The sequence below is a fragment of the Scyliorhinus canicula genome, chromosome 1 (assembly GCF_902713615.1).
Source record: "Scyliorhinus canicula chromosome 1, sScyCan1.1, whole genome shotgun sequence".
In the NCBI taxonomy this organism is placed as follows: Eukaryota; Metazoa; Chordata; class Chondrichthyes; order Carcharhiniformes; family Scyliorhinidae; genus Scyliorhinus; species Scyliorhinus canicula.
In genome coordinates, this window is record NC_052146.1 from 297,395,349 (window position 1) to 297,416,177 (window position 20,829).

Here is a 20,829-nt window from a genome sequence, read left to right on the forward strand (position 1 = left end):
TCCAAGGGCCGGTGCAGACTCGATGGGCCAAATGGCCTCCTTCTGCACTGTAAATTCTATGAATCTTTGATTCTGTGATCATAATGGGAATTCTTTTGGGTTTCTTTAATAGGAATGGGAGAGGTGTGGCATAATGGTATTGCCACAAGTCTAGTTATCCAGGGGCCCAGAGTAATGTTCTGGGGACGAGGGTTCTAATCCCACCGTGGCAGATGGTGACATTTTAATTTAATTTAAAAAAAGATTTGGGATTGAATGTTTAATGATGACCATGAAACCATTGTTGTAAAAATCTGCCTGGTTCAGTAATACACGTCAGGGTAGGAAATCTGCCATTCTTACCTGGCCTGGCCGACACGTGACTCCAGATTCACAGCAGTTTGGTTGATTCTTAAACGCCGTCTGAAATGGCCAAGTGAGCCATTCAGTTAAGGGCAGTTAGGAATGGACAATACCTGCCGTCCCAGCCAACAATGCCCACACCTGATGAATGAATTGCAAAAAAATTAGATGATGGCTTAAGAGGAAAACGTAGCTTCTTGCTTTGGTTGGGAAATTTTCCATCTCTTTTTATTGCAATTTCCCTAAGCTTGCTCACTGTACCAGCCAAGTTTACATCAGAGTTGAATTCCTTTTCGTTCAGATAACATTTGTATTCCAGCAAAGATGCCAAACATTAATATATGCTGGCAGTAACATATGATCTTGCCATATTCCTGTGAATTGTAATAAAAAATAATATCAATTAAAATCTCACAACTAATGGATCTGAAGCCCAGCCATAGAGCGAAAATCAAACACTATAACACTTATGCCCTGAGTCATTGGAGTCAACTACTGCCAGAGCAAATAAATGTCAGCAACAGATTCTCTTGGCATCTGTTAAAGATCAAAAGAATTGGTCTCATCACAAACACTGAATGCTAATCACTTAGCCCCCAAACATCTGGCAGAATTACATGGTCTCTGAATAACCTGGGTATCTCATCATTTGCATGCCAAAAGCAAAGAGCAGTAAATATTTGCTACTGAACCAAAAACAAAATACCGCAGATGCTGGAAATCTGAGATAATAACACAAAATGCTGGAAATACTCAGCATGCCTGGCAGCATCTGTGGAGAAAGAAATAGAGTCAACATTTTCTGGTCAAGCCCAGTCCGAGACCGGAAATTTCCGCCCGATGTCAACTCTGTTAAACAGTCTTCCGATTTGTGTCCCGCTTTTGATGATTCCCCCGGGGTGCGGGGGAGGACTGGAAAATGTATCTCAATGTTTCAGGTCAAGGACCTTGTTATAATCCACAGCGGTCTTATGGGTTAGAGATGATTAACTAACTCGTGGATAGTGCAGAGTACGAGCTCCCCTGATAAGGGGGCGGGGGATTTGTTACAATACTAAGCTTTGTATAAATAGAATTGACTAGTAAGGCATCGGTCTAGAGAGGACCCAGTAGGAATCTCCTGGAGCTGTGCATAATAGTTATTGTAAAATAAATAAGTTTTTGTTTCGACCAACTCGGCGTAGACTCTTCGCTGCCCTTACTAAAGACCGGTCTTCAGTTTCTTTGGTACTGAAGAAAGTCCGTAACCCGAAATGGTAACTCTGTTTCTCTCTCCTCAGATGCTGCCAAACCTGCTGCGTACTTCCAACATTTTCTGGTTTTATTTTAAATGTTTGCTGCAATGGTTAAAATGAGGTCTTGTGGGGCAGTGGATAGCATCCCTGCCTCTGAGCCAGTAGCTCCAGGTTCAAGTTCTACCCCAGGACTTGATGGCCAAGGAAGGTGTGCTCATAAGGCAGCACACATGTTGATTATTAACCTGCAAAATCCTTCCAATACATGAACCGCAGATGGCAAGGACGGGAGAAATTCCTGGCCGGCCGCGCTTCATGTGGGATGGCGCCCTCTCAAGCCAAAAGCCTTTGGCAACAGGCTAGTGACCAGCTCCAGGAAAAAACGTTGCTATGGGAGCAGATGAAAGTCTGCCTTGTGCATCACGAGGTGTGGGAAGAGAAACAGCAGTAAACAATGTCAAACTTCTTTAGCAAAATGAAATGTATGGTAAAGTTTCCTTCAGGTTTTTAAATCAATCTCGTGGAAAACTTGGAACAGTTGGGTCCGACATTGTTGCAAAAGCACATTTAGTGACAAATAACATTCATCAACCTTTTGTATTCATCATTGGTCCAGCGCTAGATTTATGATGCAACTTGCTGGAGCCTCAATCCTGTCATGTCACATTGAGGTCACTGTCACATCTGGGACCTCATGAACGGCATGCCCAATAGCTTCTAACCAATTAAAGAAAAAGATAAAAGAACAGAGTGAAAGACGGAGAATAAAATTGATAGATTAGAGTAAAGGAAACACAAAAAAAGAATCTAGAGAGGGAGAAAAGGGAGACTAAAAGGAAAAGTACAAAGAACACGCAGAAGAAGACATTGTAACTCAGTTGCATCTGGAAATTCCTGCAATGTTCCTTGAGAAGTTAATGAGTGAATGACAGGAGGCCGGCTGTGGCAAAGGAATTGAAGGGCCTTATGGCACAGATGGGGGGTATAGACCCATGGAGGTTTATACGGCCGAGGGCGAAGGAGTTTTCTTTTTTTTCTCACATCCATAGGATTTACTCCCATATTGACTTATTTGTTCTGAGCAGGGCGCTAATACCGAGGGTGGTGGGGACGGAATATTCGGCAGTTGTAGTCTTGGATCATGCCCCGCACAGGGTGGACCTGCGGGTTGGCGAGGAGAGAGGGCAGCGTCCGTTATGGAGATTGGATCTGGGGTTGCTAGCGGATGAAGCGGTCTACGGGCGGGTGAATAAGTCCATTCAGAGCTATCTGGAAACAAATGAGACGGGAGAGGTATCTGCGGCGACGGTGTGGGAAGCTCTGAAGGTGGTTGTTCAAGGGGAGCTAATTTCAATTCGGTCCCACAGGGAAAAGGGGGAACGGGCGGAGAGGGAGAGATTAGTGGAGGAGATACTCCAGGTGGACAGGAGATCCGTGGAGGCCCAAGATGCGGGGCTCCTGAAGGAGCGGTGGAAGTTGCAGGTGGAGTCTGAGTTGTTCACCACAGGTAAAGCAGTGGAACAGTTGAGGAAGATAAAAGGGTGGTTTATGAGTACGGGGAAAAGGCAAGTAGGCTTTTGGTGCAACAGCTTAGGAAGAGAGAGGCGGACAGAGAGATTGGTAGAGTGAACAATAGGGATGGGAACATGGTCTTGGACCCGGGGGGGGGGGGGGGGGGCTAAATTATATGAGTCGGAATCCCCGGCTGGTGTGGAGGGGATGAGGCAATTTTTGGATCTGTTGGAGTCCCCGAGGGTGGAGGAGGAACAGGTGGAGGGGCTGGGGAGCCCCAATTGAGATGGAGGAAGTTATCAAGGGGCTGGAGGGCATGCAGTGGGCAAAGCTCAGGGGACGGATGGCTACCCGATGGAATTTTATAAGACGTTCTCAGGGATATTGAGCCCACTGATGGTGAGGACGTTTAACGAGGCTAGAGAGAAGGGAATCCTCCCCCCAACAATGTCACAGGCCTCAATTTCACTTATTCTTAAATGGGAGAAGGACCCTGAGCAGTGTGGGTCATATTGGCCGATCACGCTTTTGAATATAGATGCCAAGTTGTTGACCAAGATTTTGGCCACAGGGATCTAAGACTGTGTTCCGGGGGTAATAGGAGAAGACCAGACGGGATTCGGTAAGGGCAGGCAGCTCAAAGCCAACATGCGGAGGCTTCTAAATGTTATTATGATGCCCTCAGAGAGAGGAGAGGCGGAGGTGGTGGTAGCGATGGATGTGGAGAAGGCCTTTGATCGGGTGGAGTGGGAGTACCTGTGGGAGGCGCTGGGAAGATTTGGGTTTGGAGAGGGCTTTATTGGCTGGGTGCGGTTGCTCCACCAGGCGCCTGTGGCGAGCGTACGTATGAACCGGCTGGGCTCGGGGTATTTTAAATGACACCAAGGGACGAGGCAGGGGTTCCCCCTCTCCCCGTTATTGTTTGCTCTAGCTATAAAGCCACTGGCCATGGCGCTAAGAGCTTCAAGAAACTGGCAAGGGCTAGTCCGGTGGCGGGTGGGGTCTCACTCTCGGACGATTTGCTTTTGTACATTTCAAACCCACTGGAGGGGATGGGAGAGGTGATGTGGATCTTGGGAGAATTTGGCAGTTTTTCGGGGTATAAATTGAACATGGGGAAGAGCGAGATGTCCGTGATTCAGGCTGGAGGGCAGGAGGAGAGACTAGGGGAGCTGCCGCTTAGAATAGTAGGGAAGAGCTTTCGCTATCTGGGAATCCAGGTAGCTCGGAAATGAGAGGCACTGCATAAGCTTAATCTATCCTGGTTGGTAAAGCAAATGGAAGGGGACTTTAAGAGAGCATGGGTCATGCTCCCGTTGTCACTGGCGGGGAGGGTACAGACTGAAAATGACAGTCCGCGCCCAGATTCCTGTTTGTCTTTCAGTGCCTCCCCATCTTCATCCCTAAGGCCTTTTTCAAGCAGGTGAACAAGACCATCTCGGGCTTTGTGTGGGTGAAGAGAATGTGGTTGGATCATAGTCAGGGGGTGGGTTGCCAAACCTCTGCAACTACTATTGGGCAGCTAATATCGCCATGATTCGGAAGTGGGTAATGGGGGAGGGGTCGGCATGGGAGTGGCTGGAGGCGGCGTCTTGTAAAGGCACCAGTCTGGGGGCATTTGTAACGGCACCTCTGCTGTTCTCGCCCGCCCCATACTCCACAGGTCCGGTGGTAGTGGCGGCTCTGAGGATCTGGGGGCAATGGAAGAGGCATAAGAAGGTGGAGGGTGCGTCGGTCTGGACCCCGATTTGCACTGGACAGGCTGGATGGTAGGTTCCAGAGCTGGCAGAGGGCAGGAATTAGAAGGATGGGGGATCTATAGATGGGAGCTTTCCCAGCTTGAAGGCGCTGGAGGATAAATTCAAACTGCTGCCAGGGAATAGTTTTAGATATTTGCAAGTGCGAGACTTCCTGAGAAAGCATGTGCCGGCCTTTCCGCTGCTGCCACCACAGGGGATACAGGATAGGGATGTGTCTGATACCTGGGTGGGGGAGGGGGAAAGTGTTGGATATCTACCAGGAGCTGTTGGAGGCGGAGGAAACCCTGGTGGAGGAGCTTAAGGGCAAGTGGGAGGGCAAACTAGGTGGAGAGTTAGAAGCGGGTCTATGGGTGGATGCCCTAAGCAGGGTCAATTTCTCCTCTTCATGTGCCAGGCTTAGCCTAATACAATCTAAGATGGTCCACTGGGCACATATGACGGCGGCGAGGATGAGCAAGTTTTTCGGGGTAGAGGATAGATGTGCGTGGGAACCCCAGCAAACCATGTCCACATGTTCTGGGCATGCCCGAAGCTCAGAGGGTTTTGGCAGGGGTTTGCGAAGGCAAAGGAACTCGGGTGGTACCGAGTCCAGAGGTAGCGATGTTTGGAGTGTCAGAAGATCCGGGAGTTCAGGGAGTGAAAGAGGCCGATGTCCTGGCCTTTGCCTCCCTTGTAGCCCGGAGACAGATCCTTTTAATATGGAGGGACTCGAAGCCCCGAGTGTAGAGACCTGGGTTAGTGACATGGCTGGGTTTCTCAGTCTTGAGAAAATAAAGTTTGCCTTAAGAGGGTCAATGGTTAGGTTCACCCGGAGGTGGAAGCTGTTCGTCGACTTTCTCGGGGAAAATGAAAATGTCGGCTGAAGCAGCATTCCAAAAGGGGAGCACGGATAGGTGTTAGATGGTTGTGGTGTGTGAAGATTGGGTGGGGTGGGGAAATGTTTCATTTACCACGTTAATGTCATTGTTATTGTTTTTGGTATTGTTATAAAAATTTGTAAATACTTTAATAAAAATATTTTTAAAAAATGAGTGAATGACAAGGTAGATCTTGACCCATGAAGTATAGATCAGCGGCTCCATTCATCATGATCAGCTGCACTGGAACAACCAGTATTGCCATTGTATTACTATGATAGGAATATTGGAATTGTTAACCAAAAAGACTAAAGCCGACCGAGTTCAATGAATCTACAATAGATAGAGACATCATATGCGGAAGATCCCCAGTGGTGGAGAGCTTTGGGAAACAAAGGCCCTCGGTCGCCTGTTTTTCTTCAGCATGTTACACTTATAAATTGTCATGTCTGCAATTGCTCATATACCAAAAAGCAACTTTCTGAAAATAATCTTATTTTTATTTGAATGAATGAACTTCCTGAAAATGATTGGGCGGTTCAAAGCTTTTAGGCTTGTAGGCATGCCGAGAGACTTGCAAAGGTTAATGGGGAATGAAACTGACCGTGAAAAAAACACTTCAAAGGTTTCTAACACATTAAAGGGAAGACCTTCGCCTTCTCACTGACCATTGATATTGACATGCTGGAAGAGAGTTTAAAGATTTTAAGGCTGTAGAGAGAAGACTTTTTCCTTAAAGATTTTTAAAAAAACCTTTTTCCAATTAAGGGGCAATTTAGCGTGGCCAATCCACCTACCCTGCACATCTTTGGGTTGTGAGGGTGAGACCCACGCAGACACGGGGAGAATGTGCAAACTCCACACAGACAGTGACCCGGACGGGGATCGAACCTGGGTCCTTGGTGACATGAGGCAGCAGTGCTAAATACTGCACCACCGTGCCGCCTTGGCTTTCACCTTCTTCTGACAGACCTTTAAACTTGACATCAGAGGGAAGACATTTTACTATAACTTGACATGCTGACGGGCAGTTTAATGATTTTCAAGGATACAGAGGGAAGACCTGCCACATGACCCCATCGCGGGAAAGATGCCTGACCTGAGCCCCTCCAGCCTAGCCCAAGCCCCCCCAACCACCCTCACCTCTCCTGAAGGACCTCCTCAGCACCCTAGAGGTGTGAGTAGAGAGGGTAATCACCCCTTGCCCCCCCCCCCCCCCCCTCGGTGTCCACAGAGTCAAATTGGTACCTGTCAGGACCTGCATTAATTCACACCTGCGTGATTCCCAGCTGGGGAGTGGAGGTGGGGAGACCATCCCTGGAGACCAGTTAATTGGACTTCTTGCCCGATAATTACATTCCAATGAACGGAGATGAGAATTAGCATGCTCTCGACCACCTGGGCGAGAACCACATCGGGCCTGGCAGAGCGGGCCGGGAGACTGGCAACAGGTATGGCGCCCAGCAAGAATGACGGTTTGGTCCTCGTGCCTGATTTAGCTGGCCATTGCAATTCCCACCTAGGACTAGCAACCCCAGAGAACTGGACCCCACAGCATCATTGCACTTTTCATGAGCGTCGAAGGTTGAGTGTCAGGGCAGGGCCTTAAATCATTTAATGAACATGGTGTTGTCCTACATTAATTACCAGCTCTAAATGCAGAGGGAATCGTTTATAATTTTGGCAAAGATGCAGGCTGAGTGGCGATTTGGGGAGATTTAGAAATGCACAGTATATCTCAGTCACTCGACAATTGGGAGTACCATTAATGCATTGGTCCAATGACGCAACCTCCCAGGAACCTATTGGCCAATATATCCTGAAAATAAAACAAGTCCAAACTAGGGCAGTGATTCTGCTGTAAGTGTTTGATGTGAATAGATGTGAGCTGCAGACGCATACAACTCTGACGAATATGAATGTGAAGTTTGTGTTGTGCAGCTGAAGATACATGGTCAGTCTCAAAGCTCCCTGGAGCTTGAATGTAGGTGCTAGGAGCTCAGTGCCTGGGTGGTCCACTACTTTGATACTCTTCTCTTGAGCTGTGGAAGTCTGACCCTGAAGCAAATGAAATATGGTCATGTGGCATGGCTCCACATTTCTCCATGTAAACAAGCCTAGAGATGTTTTACAAAGTGGAAGAGCTGGCCAAACTTCTGAAATTGCTATAACTGGGGTTTATGATTATTGGCCCCTTGATGTTTCAGTGACTTTTGTTGAAAGGAAAATCAAGCTCTAAAGGAGGGGTAGGAACTGTGACACAGGGCTGCATTTTAGTGGACGCTGTGTTTGTCGTTCCCCACAACCAGCTGAAAAGTTGATCATGAGCCTGCCGAGGAAAAAGCTGGCTGCCACCCAGGCATTTAACACTCGACGAGGCGTTAACTAGCCGACGACGAAACGTTGTTGAAATGAAAAGTCCTGCCTTACAGAAGTGCTGGCCAGTTGGGTTGGCTGGCAGCTCTATACTTACAGCAGCTCCTGGTTCGAGCGGTGGTCACTGCTGAGATTACAGCAAGTCCCTCAAGAAGGAGAGCCTATGAATTCTGGATCCAAATGTGTGTCTGGGATTTGGTGAATCCAAGGCTGGCAGGCCCAAGCGAGGGGGTTGGGAGGCTACATGGCCAGTAGGAGAATGTTAAATGTGTGTGTGTGGGGGAGGGGGGGGGGGGGGGGGGGGGGATGACCTCGGGGGTATTTCCAGTGGGCACAGGGGCTACCCAAGAGAGGTTGTATCCCCTTGCCTGACACCAGCGCATGCATCTAAAACTGCCCAGCTTCCCGTAAGATTTGGGCCATGCCCTATTGTGGATAAAATAGCTTCAGATTTGCGATAAGGCACAGTCGTTTGCACTGCTACCTCACTGTGCCAAGGACTCCGGGTTGGATTCCGATCTTGGGTGACTGTGTGGAGTTTGCACATTCTCCCCAATCCCAATGTGGGTTTCCTCCGGGTGCTCCGGTTTCCTCCCACAGTCCAAAGATGTGCAGGTTAGGTGGATTGGCCATGACACGTTGCCCCTCAATGTTCTAAAAAAGGTTGGTGGGGTTATGGGGGACAGGGTAGGGTGGGGGTTTGGGCCTCGGTAGAGTGCTCTTTTGGAGGTCGGTGCAGACTTAACGGGCCAAATGGCCTCCTGCACTAGGGATTCTATGATTCTAATTGACGACATTGGTTCAATAGACCCATGGGTGGGCAGGCCACCTGATGTCTCCACCCCTACCCAAAAAGTGGAAGCGAGGTTGGGGCAGGTGAATAGGCAGCGGGCAGGCCATGCAAGACTTCCCAACCTTGAAACCCACCTGTGGGGAAAGCATAAAATCCAGCCCACAGTGCCATTCTAGATATCTCCAGACCCAAGGAATATATGAGATCATAAACCACTAGAGTACATCAGCTTGGTAAACTATTACTTTCATCAGTAGGTGTGGATGATATAAAAACGTATTTCATTTTAAAGATAATAATGCATATGTGTCTTTAAGTGCATTCACAGTTTGTTATGTATGAACATGGCTAGAGTCTGGTGATGAGGTGGACTAATGTGAAGGGGTGTCTGGACAAGCCTCAGCCCCCTGATAGCTGTCAGGCATTAATTTTTCAGGTACACTGGACAGACTGTGCCAGTGATGCCCTTCTGCAGAGACAAACGTGCTGCTCTGAAACTGATCCTGTGGCATCGCTGCTGGAGGGCACTGCCCATCGGAATCCTGGTACAGCTGCTGGAATCCCGAATCAGAACCTATTCTGCTGAGAAAGTAAAACATTGCTCATTTTCTTTTTTATTTTCCAATGCGCCCAGGTAATTACCCGTAGTCCACGAGGAACTATAGGCATCTCTTCAGATTAGAGAGGCAATTGACGGGCCATTCCACACCAACCATGGGACGATGCAAGGAGGCAGAACTCCATGAACAACCACAGCTAGTACAGGGATTGAAACCGTGCTGTTGGCGTCATACTTTGCAAGAATACGGGAGCAAAATGTGGACACGAGTTGTGCAACAGCACACTTTAGAATAAAAAATGCATGAGAATGCTATTTAATAGCAAATTGTCAAGGACTCATATTTAAACTCTGTAGCTACTCGTTGCACATTGATTTGTGTATCTGATTTATTTTATTTATAGCAGTGTAGAAAGGAGATTGACTCGTTGCACTGAAATACGAGTCAGTGAAATATATGCTCCTTCTGTAAGTTTATGAGAGCTCTCCATCTGGTATTGTGTCCAACCATTCTCAATTTACACCAGTCTGTGGGTGATCAGCGCAAGACACAAATGCTAGGATCAGATTCCAGATCTTGTAAAGCAAATCAAAGCAGTGACTCTTTATTTCCATTTGTGCATGGGCTACACCTTTTAGCTACTGTAGTGTGTGTTTTATCAACATTTCTATATGGCTATTGTTGTTTTGCCTTTGAACAGCTAATAATCCTGCAGCTGTCTCCAAGGCTAAAAGACCAGCTCACACTTTGAATCAGAAAGGGATTTGGTATCAAAGGGCAAATATTCATAATGGATAACAGAATTCCTACAAGACACATGGGCGTCAAGAAAGACTCGTCTTTTACTTTGCTGTGTGTAATGCTAAAGAAAATATCTTCTTTTAAAATCACTGGTTTATAATGACAGTATTTGGAAATCTCATCCCTAATATTACTTCATTCCATGCACCTTAAATATGTTTTGCCTACCTCCCAAAATGTAGCCATCTGTACAAAGAACGCAAATATCTATGTGGTAAACCAACAACTGTTCTGAAGTCTGGGATAAATGAGGCACATGCACTGTTCAAGTTGCACCCGGTATTACTGCTTTCTCTTTTTTTCCGAGTGCTTTTTCTCTTGTAAGAAGCTTCACGGGAGTTTCTCTACGCAGACTGAAATCTTCGACGGAATGAAATATAATTTTTTGTTCTCCAAAGTGAAGTTAGATACGCTCAGTCCATTCACCATAAATTGTTCGCCGGGAATGTAGAATGACTATGAAATCTCATGTTAATCTGGATGCTGGGGAATATCATGTTGGTAGACCACTTTAATACTGTCTGAGCAACTGCTCTGAGCTATTTGCATGAAAAATAATGAAGCAAAGGATTTGGACTAAATACCAAATAGCATGATAATTGCACAAGAAAACTGGAACTAGTCTTTCCTTTCTAAAGGCTTTTAAGAAAGAGATTCTTGGAATGAGGTTTGGATGAAGCTGCTGAGCCTGGTCATTCTTTGGATCACAGTTCACTGTGTCAAAGTATGTCTTCCAGGATTAGATGTTATACACAGAATATGTGAACTTCCAGTAAAGATGAAGCCTGGGATGCTCTTGCCAGAACAAAAGTCCAATAGCCTGAGGTATGATATTTAATCCTTGGATTCTCTTTCATGTCTTTTTTACATTGAATTTTACAGCATAGAAACGGGGTAATCAACTCGGCTAAGTGCTGGAAAAGCTGTGGTGGTATGATTTGCATAGCCATTGGTGCAGAACACCGGCTTACCATTGGCCCTGGTCGGTCATGTGCCTCTCGACCGATTGGTTGAGACCAGTCATGTGACGGCTCTCCGATTGGTCGAGAGGCTGAGTTAACCACGCCTCCAGATTGAGGTATAAATAGCCAGAACGCCCGCCGGTCGTCCATTTACTGTAGTCGACCGCAGGGCTAACTTCTAGCTTATTAAAGCCTAACTTTTGTACAGCAACTCATCTCGCGTTCGATTGATGGTTCATCAATTTAATAAGCTAGAATTTTGAAGATGGAGCTCCGGATCAAACCCGAATGCCTCCGCATCAACCCGCAAACTCAGAACGCTTCAGAAATCTTTCAACATTGGCTGGCATGTCTCGAGGGATACCTGGCGTCTGCAAACATCCCCACCACCATGGCACAGAAGCTTCACATCCTCCACTCCAGCGTGGGCACGGCAGCCTACGCGATGATCAGGGAAGAAAAATATTACGATGCGGCCATCCTTAAACCGAATGGACAGTTTCTTAAACCAGTCAACAGAGTATTCGCCCGACATCTGCTGGCCACCAGACAACAGCTCCCCGGTGAGTCATTAGACCAATTTTACCAGGCCCTTGCAGTCCTGGGGAGGAATTGCTCCTGCCTCCAAGTTTCAGCCACGGAGCACATGGAACTTCTGATCAGAGATGCTTACGTGGCTGGGATGCAGTCTGCCGCTATCCGCCAGCGGATGCTGGAGAATGACGACCTCAGCCTAACTGAGGCACGGACTCTCTCCACCTCCCTGGAGGTCGCTGATTTAAACGCCCGCGCCTATGTCCCCACCCTGGGCCTCCTGGCACGCTTCCCCACCGCCATCCGCCGCTCCCGACATCGTTCAGGCCTGCGCCACGGGACGCCCCGACAAATCCACGGGGCCCCGCTGCTATTTCTGTGGGTTCGCGAAACACCCTTGCCCGCGCTGCCCGGCCCGCTCCGCCCTCTGTAAGAGCCGCGGGACGAAGGGCCACTTCTCCTCCGTCTGCCAGGCCAAATCGGTCGCTGCTGTACCGCGTAGCGACCGGGGATCCCCCCCTCCGGGCCCTTGCTGGCCCCTCCAGTACGCCGCGCCGATCTCTCCCCCCCGCCCCTGGGCCCCTGCGCCCGGCCTGCGCGCCTCCCCCTCTCCTCCGGGCCCCCCCAGCGCACCGCGCAACCCTCTCCTTGCCGCCCCTGCGCCTAGCCTGCGCGCCTCTCTGCCCCCGCTCTCAGCCGCTCCGGTTGGCCCGCCGGCACCGCTAACTCCGCCCCCCTCAACCACAAGGGCCCCGCGGGCGCCGCCATCTTGGGGCGCCGACTTGACGTGTGGGTCCTGGGCGCCGCCATCCTGGGGCCCCGACTCCATGTGCGGATCCTGGGCACCACCTTCCTGGAGTGGCACGCAATGTTCTGCCAGCTACTACTCGGGTGACGACGACTGCAACGATGGTTCTTCTCCACGGCTCGCGGCCATTCAACTCGACCAATCACGACCACGCACGCTCGCCAAAACAACAACGCTGATCCACCTCAACGGCCACGAGACGGGCTGCCTGCTGGACTCCGGGAGCACGGAAAGCTTCGTTCACCCTGCCACGGTAAGACGCTGCGCGCTCCCGGTCCATCCTGTAAAACACAAAATCGGGTTAGCCTCAGGTTCGCACTCCGTCCGCATCACTGGCTGCTCACGGTCCAAGGGAAGGTTTTTAAAAATTACAAACTCCTTGTCCTCCCTGACCTTTGTGCACCGGCACTCCTAGCACTGGACTTCAAGTGTAACCTGCAGAGCTTGACCTTCCAATTCGGTGGCCCTATACCCCCCTTACTGTCTGCAGCCTCGCGTCCCTCAAAGTGGACCCCCCCTCCTTGTTTGCTAATCTCACCCCCGATTGCAAACTCATCGCGACACGGAGCAGATGGTACAGCGCCCAGGACCGGTCCTTCATCACGTCCGAAGTCCAGAGGTTGCTGAAGGAAGGGGTCATCGAGGGCAGCAACAGTCCCTGGCGAGCCCAAGTGCTGGTGGTCCGGACTGGGGAGAAAAATCAGATGGTCATCGACTATAGCCAGACCATCAACCGGTTTACGCAACTGGACGCGTATCCTCTCCCCCGTATTTCCGCCATGGTAAATGATATCGCAAAATACAAAGTCTTCTCCACTGTGGACCTTAAGTCCGCCTATCACCAGCTCCCCATCCGCGCGAGTGACCGCAAGTACACCGCGTTTGAGGCAGATGGGCGCCTCTACCACTTCTTTAGGGTTCCATTTGGTGTCACAAATGGGGTCTCGGTCTTCCAACGGGAGATGGACCGAATGGTCGACAAGTACGGATTACGGGCTACCTTCCCGTATCTCGATAATGTCACCATCTGCGGCCACGACCAGCAGGACCATGACGCCAACCTCCAGAAATTCCTCCAAACCGCAAAACTCCTTAACCTCACATACAATAAGGATAAGTGCGTGTTTAGCACCGACCGTCTAGCTATCCTCGGCTATGTAGTGTGTAACGGAGTGATAGGCCCCGAACGCATGCGCTCCCTGATGGAACTCCCTCTCCCCAATACCCTCAAATCCTTCGAACGCTGCCTGGGTTTCTTTGCTTACTACGCCCAATGGGTTCACAATTACGCTGACAGGGCCCGTCCCCTCATTCAGTCCACGACCTTCCCGCCGTCGACAGAGGCCTGCCAGGCCTTTAGCCGCATCAAAGCGGACATCGCAAAGGCCACGATGCGCGCCATCGACGCGTCCCTCCCCTTCCAGGTCGAGAGCGACGCATCAGAAGTAGCTCTGGCGGCCACCCTGAACCAAGCAGGCAGACCAGTGGCCTTCTTTACAGAACCCTCCAGGCTTCCGAACTCGACCACCCCTCTGTGGAAAAGAAAGCCCAGGCCATAGTCGAAGCTGTGCGACATTGGAGGCACTATTTGGCCGGCAGGAGGTTTACCCTCCTCACAGACCAACGGTCAGTAGCCTTCATGTTTGATAATGCACAAAGGGGCAAGATTAAGAATGACAAGATCTTACGGTGGCGGATCGAGTTGTCCACGTACAACTATGAGATCTTGTATCGTCCTGGGAAGCTCAATGAGCCTCCTGATGCCCTGTCCCGCGGTACCTGCGCCAGCGCGCAGATAGACCACCTCCTCTCCCTCCACGCGGACCTCTGCCATCCAGGGGTGACCCGTTTCTACCATTTCATTTAGGCCCGCAACCTGCCTTTCTCCATCGCGGAAGTCAGGACAGTAACCCGTGACTGCTACATCTGCGCAGAGTGCAAGCCGCACTTCTACCGCCCCAAGCGCACACATCTGATCAAAGCATCCCGCCCCTTCGAACGTCTCAGCATTGACTTCAAGGGGCCCCTTCCCTCTAACAACCGCAACATTTACTTCCTGGCGGTAATCGACGAATACTTCCCCTTTGCCATTCCCTGCCCCGACATTACCACATCGACTGTCATTAATGCCCTCCTCTCCATCTTCTCCCTGTTCGGCTACCCTGCGTACATACATAGCGATCGGGGAGTCCTCATTTATGAGCTGCGTCAATTCCTGCTCAACAGGGGCATTGCCTCTAGCAGGACGACCAGCTATAACCCTCGGGGTAACGGGCAGGTCGAGCGGGACAATGGTACCATCTGGAAGACCATACTACTGGCCCTCCGGTCCAGAGATCTCCCTATTTCCCGATGGCAAGAGGTTATCCCCGATGTCCTACATTCTATCTGCTCACTCCTCTGTACAACAACTAATCAGACACCTCATGAACACCTTCTGGTTTTCCCCAGGAAGTCGTCCTCAGGATCCCCTCTCCCGACGTGGCTGGCCGCCCCCGGACCCATCTTGCTCCGGAAGCATGTGCGGGTGCACAAGTCCGACCCGTTGGTGGAACAAGTCCAGTTACTCCACGCTAACCCGCAGTATGCGTATGTGAGTACCCCGACGGTCGGCAGGACACGGTCTCCCTCCGGGACCTGGCACCCGCCGGCGTGCAGCCTTCCCCCACTTCACCACAAAGCCCCCCTGCCCCTTTTCCCCCAGCGCCCCACCCTGGCCACCCCTTCCCCATCCATGGCGTCTCCACCGCCAGCTCGGGTGACGGAGACTGTTCAAGGACCATTGCTCCCGGACTCCAGGACGTCAGCGGAACCACCACCATCGGCTGAACAGACATCACGTACTCCACTGGGGCGGTCTGCCAGAACATCACGGGCCACGAAAAGACTGATCGAGTCGATTTAATTTACAACAACTCCATGGACCTTGTTGGGACATTTTGTACTATTGTTAATTGTCTGGGCCAGTGGGAAGCCGACAGCCCTTCTCTGGCTGCTACTCATACCACCAGTTCTCTACCCCCCCCCCCCCCCCCCCCCCCCCCCGGCTCTCGTTGATACCCCCCCCCCCCCCGGCTTCTTTCTCCACAAGGGGTGAATGTGGTGGTATGATTTGCATAGCTGCCTGCCATTGGGGCAGAACATCGGCTTACCATTGGCCCTGGTCGGTCATGTGCCTCTCGACCAATTGGTTGAGACCAGTCATGTGACGGCTCTCCGATTGGTCGAGAAGCTGAGTTAACCACGCCTCCAGATCGAGATATAAATAGCCAGAACGCCCGGCGGTCGTCCATTTACTGTAGTCGACCGCAGGGCTAACTTCTAGCTTATTAAAGCCTAACTTTTGTACAGCAACTCGTCTCGCGTTCGATTGATGGTTCATCAAAAGCTCAGCAAGTCTGGCAGCATCTGCAGAGAGAGAAACCGTGTGAACGTTTCGAGTCTATAACCCCACTTCTAGGAGTTGAAGAGAAGTAGAAATATGCTGTTGAGAAAGGAGGGAGGGTAGGTAGAATAAAAGGGAAGGTCAAACCCCCTCTCACCTGACTGACACCTCACCCGATCAGCAGTTTCTTCTTTTGGAGCATTCACACAAATGAAATGGTGACCATACTCACACCCAGGGAGGTCTGCAAGACTGAGATTTATTGCCATCCCTGCTTGCCCTGAGGAGTTGTTGGTACAACTGAAAGTTTTGCTGCGCCAGAGGGCAACTAAAAGTCAACTACATTGGTGCGGACTGGGGTCACAGGACAGCAAGTTTCTTTTCCAAAACGACAGCTGGGCTTTTACAACAATCTGATAGTTTCACGGTCGATTTTCCTGCTTTTTATTTCCAGATTCTTTTAAACATAAGTTCAAATCCTCCAAGTGCCACATTGGGATTTAAACTCAATGTCTTTGCATTATTAATCCAAGGCTCGGAATTTCTTGCTCAGTAACATAACAACTTTGGGCAGCACGGTAGCATTGTGGATAGCACAATCGTTTCACAGCTCCAGGGTCCCAGGTTCGTTTCCGGCTTGGGTCACTGTCTGTGCGGAGTCTGCACAACTTCCGCGTGGGTTTCCTCCGGGTGCTCCGGTTGCCTCCCACAGTCCAAAGATGTGCAGGTTAGGTGGATTGGCCATGATAAATTGCCCTTAGTGTCCAAAATTGCCCTTAGTGTTGGGTGGGGTTACTGGGTTATGGGGATAGGGTGGAGGTGTTGACCTTGGGTAGGGTGCTCTTTCCAAGAGCCGGTGCACTAGATGGGCTGAATGGCCTCCTTCTGCACTGTAAATTCTATGTAAAGACCTAGGATAGCATCCCGATAGTTAGATGCCGGGATTCTCCGATCCCGCGCCGGGTCGGAGAATCGCCGGGGGCGCGGGAAATTCCCCCCATGCCGCTCCGACGCACATTCTCTGGTTTAGCAGAGTGGGCATAATAGCTGGCTTGCAATGCAGAACAATGCCAGCAGTATTGCCGTACCAGCCTCCCCGAACAGGCGCCGGAATGTGGCGACTAGGGGCTTTTCATAGTCACTTCATTGAAGCCTACTCGTGACAATAAACTATTATTATTCATATTATTATGTCTGCGTGGGTCTCACCCCCACAACCCAAATATGTACAGAGTAGGTGGACTGGCCACGCTAAATTGCCCCTTAGTTGGAAGAAAATAATTGGGTACTCTAAAATTTAAAAAAAAAACACTGAAATGCGCATGGTAGCACAGTGGTTAGCACTGCTGCTTCACAGCGCCAGGGTCCCAGGTTCGATTCCCGGCTTGGGTCACTGTGCGGAGTCTGCACATTCTCCCCTTGCCTGCGTGGGTTTCCTCCGGGTGATCCAGTTTCCTCCCACAAGTCCAGAAAGACGTGGGCCAGGACTCTCTGAAATCCCGGCCAAGTGTTGACACTGGCCTAAACACCGGAGTGGTGTACGCCGGCGTCAATGGGCCTCCTGGCCCAGCAATTCAGCAGTCTTCAGGGGTCCAGCACGGCACTGGAGTGCTGCGTGCTGCTCCGGCACCGATAGGCGGCCCTGCACGGCCGTCGCGGGTCCGTGCATGCACGCGCCATGCACGACGGCTGTCTCCGCGCGGGCAGATGTGCGTGATTGCTGTCTCCATGCCAGCGCTGTGCAACATAGCGGAGACCTACAGCGGGCCCACGCAGAAGATGGTAGGCCCCCTCCAGATCATGGTGCCCGCCGACGGAAACCCCTGATCGGGGCCAGGACCCCGTGGAGGCCCCCCCCCCCCCCCCCAGCCGCCAGGACGTCGGCCGCGTGTCCGAGCTCCCGCTGGGTGGTACCAGGTTGGAACCACGCTAGTGGGACCTGGCGGAACTCGGCAGGAGTTCGGCCGGCTGACAGCGAAGAATTGCCATGGGGGCCTCTTTCAGCGGCCCCCGACCGCCGCCACAGCATCCGCGATTGCTGGCGATTCTCCGGTTGCCAGAGCGGAGCGTCGGAGCGGCATGGCGGGAATTTCCCGCATCCCTGGCGATTCTCTGACCCGATACGGGCTCAGAGAATCCCGCCCGTGCTGTTAGGTGAATTGTGCATTCTGAATTCTCCCTCTGTGTACCCGAACGGGCGCCGGAATGTGGCGACTAGGGGCTTTTCACAGTAACTTCATTGCAGTGTAAATGTAAGCCTACTTAACTTAGATTATTATTATTAAGTGTCTTTTGAGCAGATGTTGTTTCTAACCACTGTTTTTTCATTGAAAAAATGATTGCTGTCTCCTTCTCCTTCCCAGAATACCCAGGGGCGGGATTCTCCGACCCCCCCCCCCCGGCCGGGTCGGAGAATCGCCGATGGGCAGCATGAAACCTGCCCCGCCGCTCTGATGCTGGTTGCCAAATTCTCCAGCGCCGGTTTTTGGGCGGGGGGCGGGGATCACGCCGCGCCGGCAGAGGCCGTTGGCAGCGGCCTCCCTAACAATTCTCCAGGCCCAGATGGGCCGGGTGGCCGCCAGTCCCACCGGCGTGAAATGGACATGGTCCATCCCGGCGGGACCTGGCTTGGAGGGCGGCATGCGGATTCGGCCCACGATCGGGGCCCACCGGTCTGCGGGCGGGCCTGTGCCGTGGGGGCACTCTTTCCCTCCGCACCGGCCTCAGTCAGGCTCCGCCATGGCCCGGCGCGGAGAAGAAAACCCTTGCGCATGCGCAGGAAACACGACGGCGGTTCTGCGCATGCGCCAATTCACGCTGGCCCACGGCGGCCCTTTGCCGCCGGTTGGCACGGTGCCAACCCCTCTGGTGCCGGCCTAGCGTCCACAAGTGCGGAGTGGTTCACGCTGCATTTGGAGCCGGCATCAGGCCGTCCCGCCAATTCCGGGAGAATCCCGGCCCAGGTGCTCTGAGTGATTTTTTTTCTTCTGAGGTTTCCTTACCAGAGGGAACATGCCGGGAGACATGCGACGGGTTTGACACCCATCGAGAATCCTGTTTGGAGCCTTCCTCCCAACTCACAGGCTGGTAGGAATCGCGGCTAAAGCTAATGGCCCCAGAGAATCTCTCCCCATAACGAGAATATTTTGTCAAACCCGCCCTCCTCAAACCTGCTGTCCCGCCATCATGGTGCCTGTCGGCAGGATCTTCTGGTCCCGTTGGAGGAGACTCCTGCGGCGGGTTCCCCGGGTGGTGCAGATGGCGAGTGACGCAAATGGTCAGTGGCATCACGCCGACAGCCAATGACAAGCTGCCTCTGCCAGAAAACCCGCTGCGGCGGGACCACAAAATCACGGCTTTGCATGGCATAGGGCGGCACTTACCCACCATCCCGCTACCTGTTTTTCATCGGCTGTTGCAGTGCCACAATCTCCTCTCCAGACCCGACACACTGTTACACTGCCGAATCTGTATCGGTGTGGGCATGGCTAATACCCCGAAGGCGTCCTCTACTCTGCCAGGGGCGTGGCAGTCAAAAAACACCTATGCTGAGGTGGCAGCCTCCAAGACCTCCTCCTCCGTCTCCACCTACTGGGGGAGGTTAAAACCAGGGTGGCGCCGCTCACGCTCGGCCTGAGGGATCCCTCTCTCCATCACGTCTACTCCCTCCGTCTCCAAGGTTTTGTCCGCTTGGCCCGGGAGGAGGTCAGGGAGGGGGGGTTATGAGGTCTCCCACCAGGGTGAGCCCTTCAAAATCTTCTGGTCCGCAGACGGCGTGCGGTGCCACGCCTGCAGAGGGGTGGGGCACATTCGTCACCACTGCACCACCCTTGCAGCCGCCACTACCACCACAACCAAGGTGGCCGCGGCTGGCACTGCCGCCCCCTCCTCCCCCACCACCTCTTTGTCTGCCCTCCCGCGGGGAGGGGGCCCATCAGCCAGCCCCTGATAACACCGCGGCTGCTGGCGAGGGGGAGAGGGAGCCTCTGCGCGACCAGAGACCACCTTAAGACGGCCCCGACACGCCCAAAGCCTGCCCAGACTGACTCGGGGGGGCCGCTACCCCACCTCGCGCCACCGCTCCAAAACATCCCGGCAGCAGGGTGTACCGGTCCTACCATTTTTGACGGGATTTCCTGGTGGCTGCACCCCTTGGCGCTGGGAAACCGGGCGTGCTCCGGCATGGGACCGGAATTTCCCACTGGTGTGGCCATCTTGGCTTGAGATAAGAAGAAAGTTTTTACAGAGGGTTGTGGATCTTATGGAATCTGTACCCCACACAGTTGTGGATGCTCAGTCACTGAGTAAATCCAAGCCGTAAATTGATGGATTTTTGAACTTTAAGGAAATATAGAAATATTGGGGGTGGTGGGAAAGTGGCAGGGGCTGGTTCAGCACACTGGGCTAAATCGGCGGCTTTTAAAGAAGACCAAGGCAGGCCAGCAGCACGGTTCAATTCCCGTACCAGCCTCCCCGAACAGGCGCTGGAATGTGGTGACTAGGAGCTTTTCACAGTAACTTCATTGAAGCCTACTAGTGACAATAAGCGATTTTCATTTCATTTTTCAAAGTACAGCTGAGGTGGAGGAGCCGCCACAATCTAAATGGCCAAGGGACCGTACAACCTGCTGCTGTTCCTATTTCTTAAGTTCTTAAATTCTTGAATTTATATTGTTGGTAGTTACATTTTTTCAGCTCCTTAAGAACTAAGTCAGTTGAATGTCCAATTAAACAAACTTGATTTTTCACATGGTGTGGTCGCTCCGTGGTGTTGGCTATTATTATCGAGGATTCTTTGCAGGATCTGAACTGTCAAACTCTGAAAGCAGGAAGCAGCTCTTAAAAAAAAAACGCTAATGCTTGCTGATTACCCAAATACGACACACTACTTCACATTATAACTA

The 20,829-nt window shown here is 51.6% G+C and overlaps 1 protein-coding gene across 8 annotated transcripts in view; it reads left to right on the top strand.

Annotated features, from left to right (window-relative positions):
* wdr27 (WD repeat domain 27) overlaps positions 1-20,829 on the top strand; it is a 599,569-nt gene that overhangs the window by 162,942 nt on the left and 415,798 nt on the right. The window contains exon 22 of one of the 8 annotated variants that reach the window (XM_038815961.1): positions 9,510-10,204. The exons of the other annotated variants lie outside the window; for them this stretch is intronic. Within the exon in view, the coding sequence (XP_038671889.1) occupies positions 9,510-9,557 (48 nt within the window). The 3' untranslated portion in view covers positions 9,558-10,204. Of the gene's footprint in view, positions 1-9,509; positions 10,205-20,829 lie in introns of those variants that run through there. 8 annotated transcript variants of the gene reach the window in all.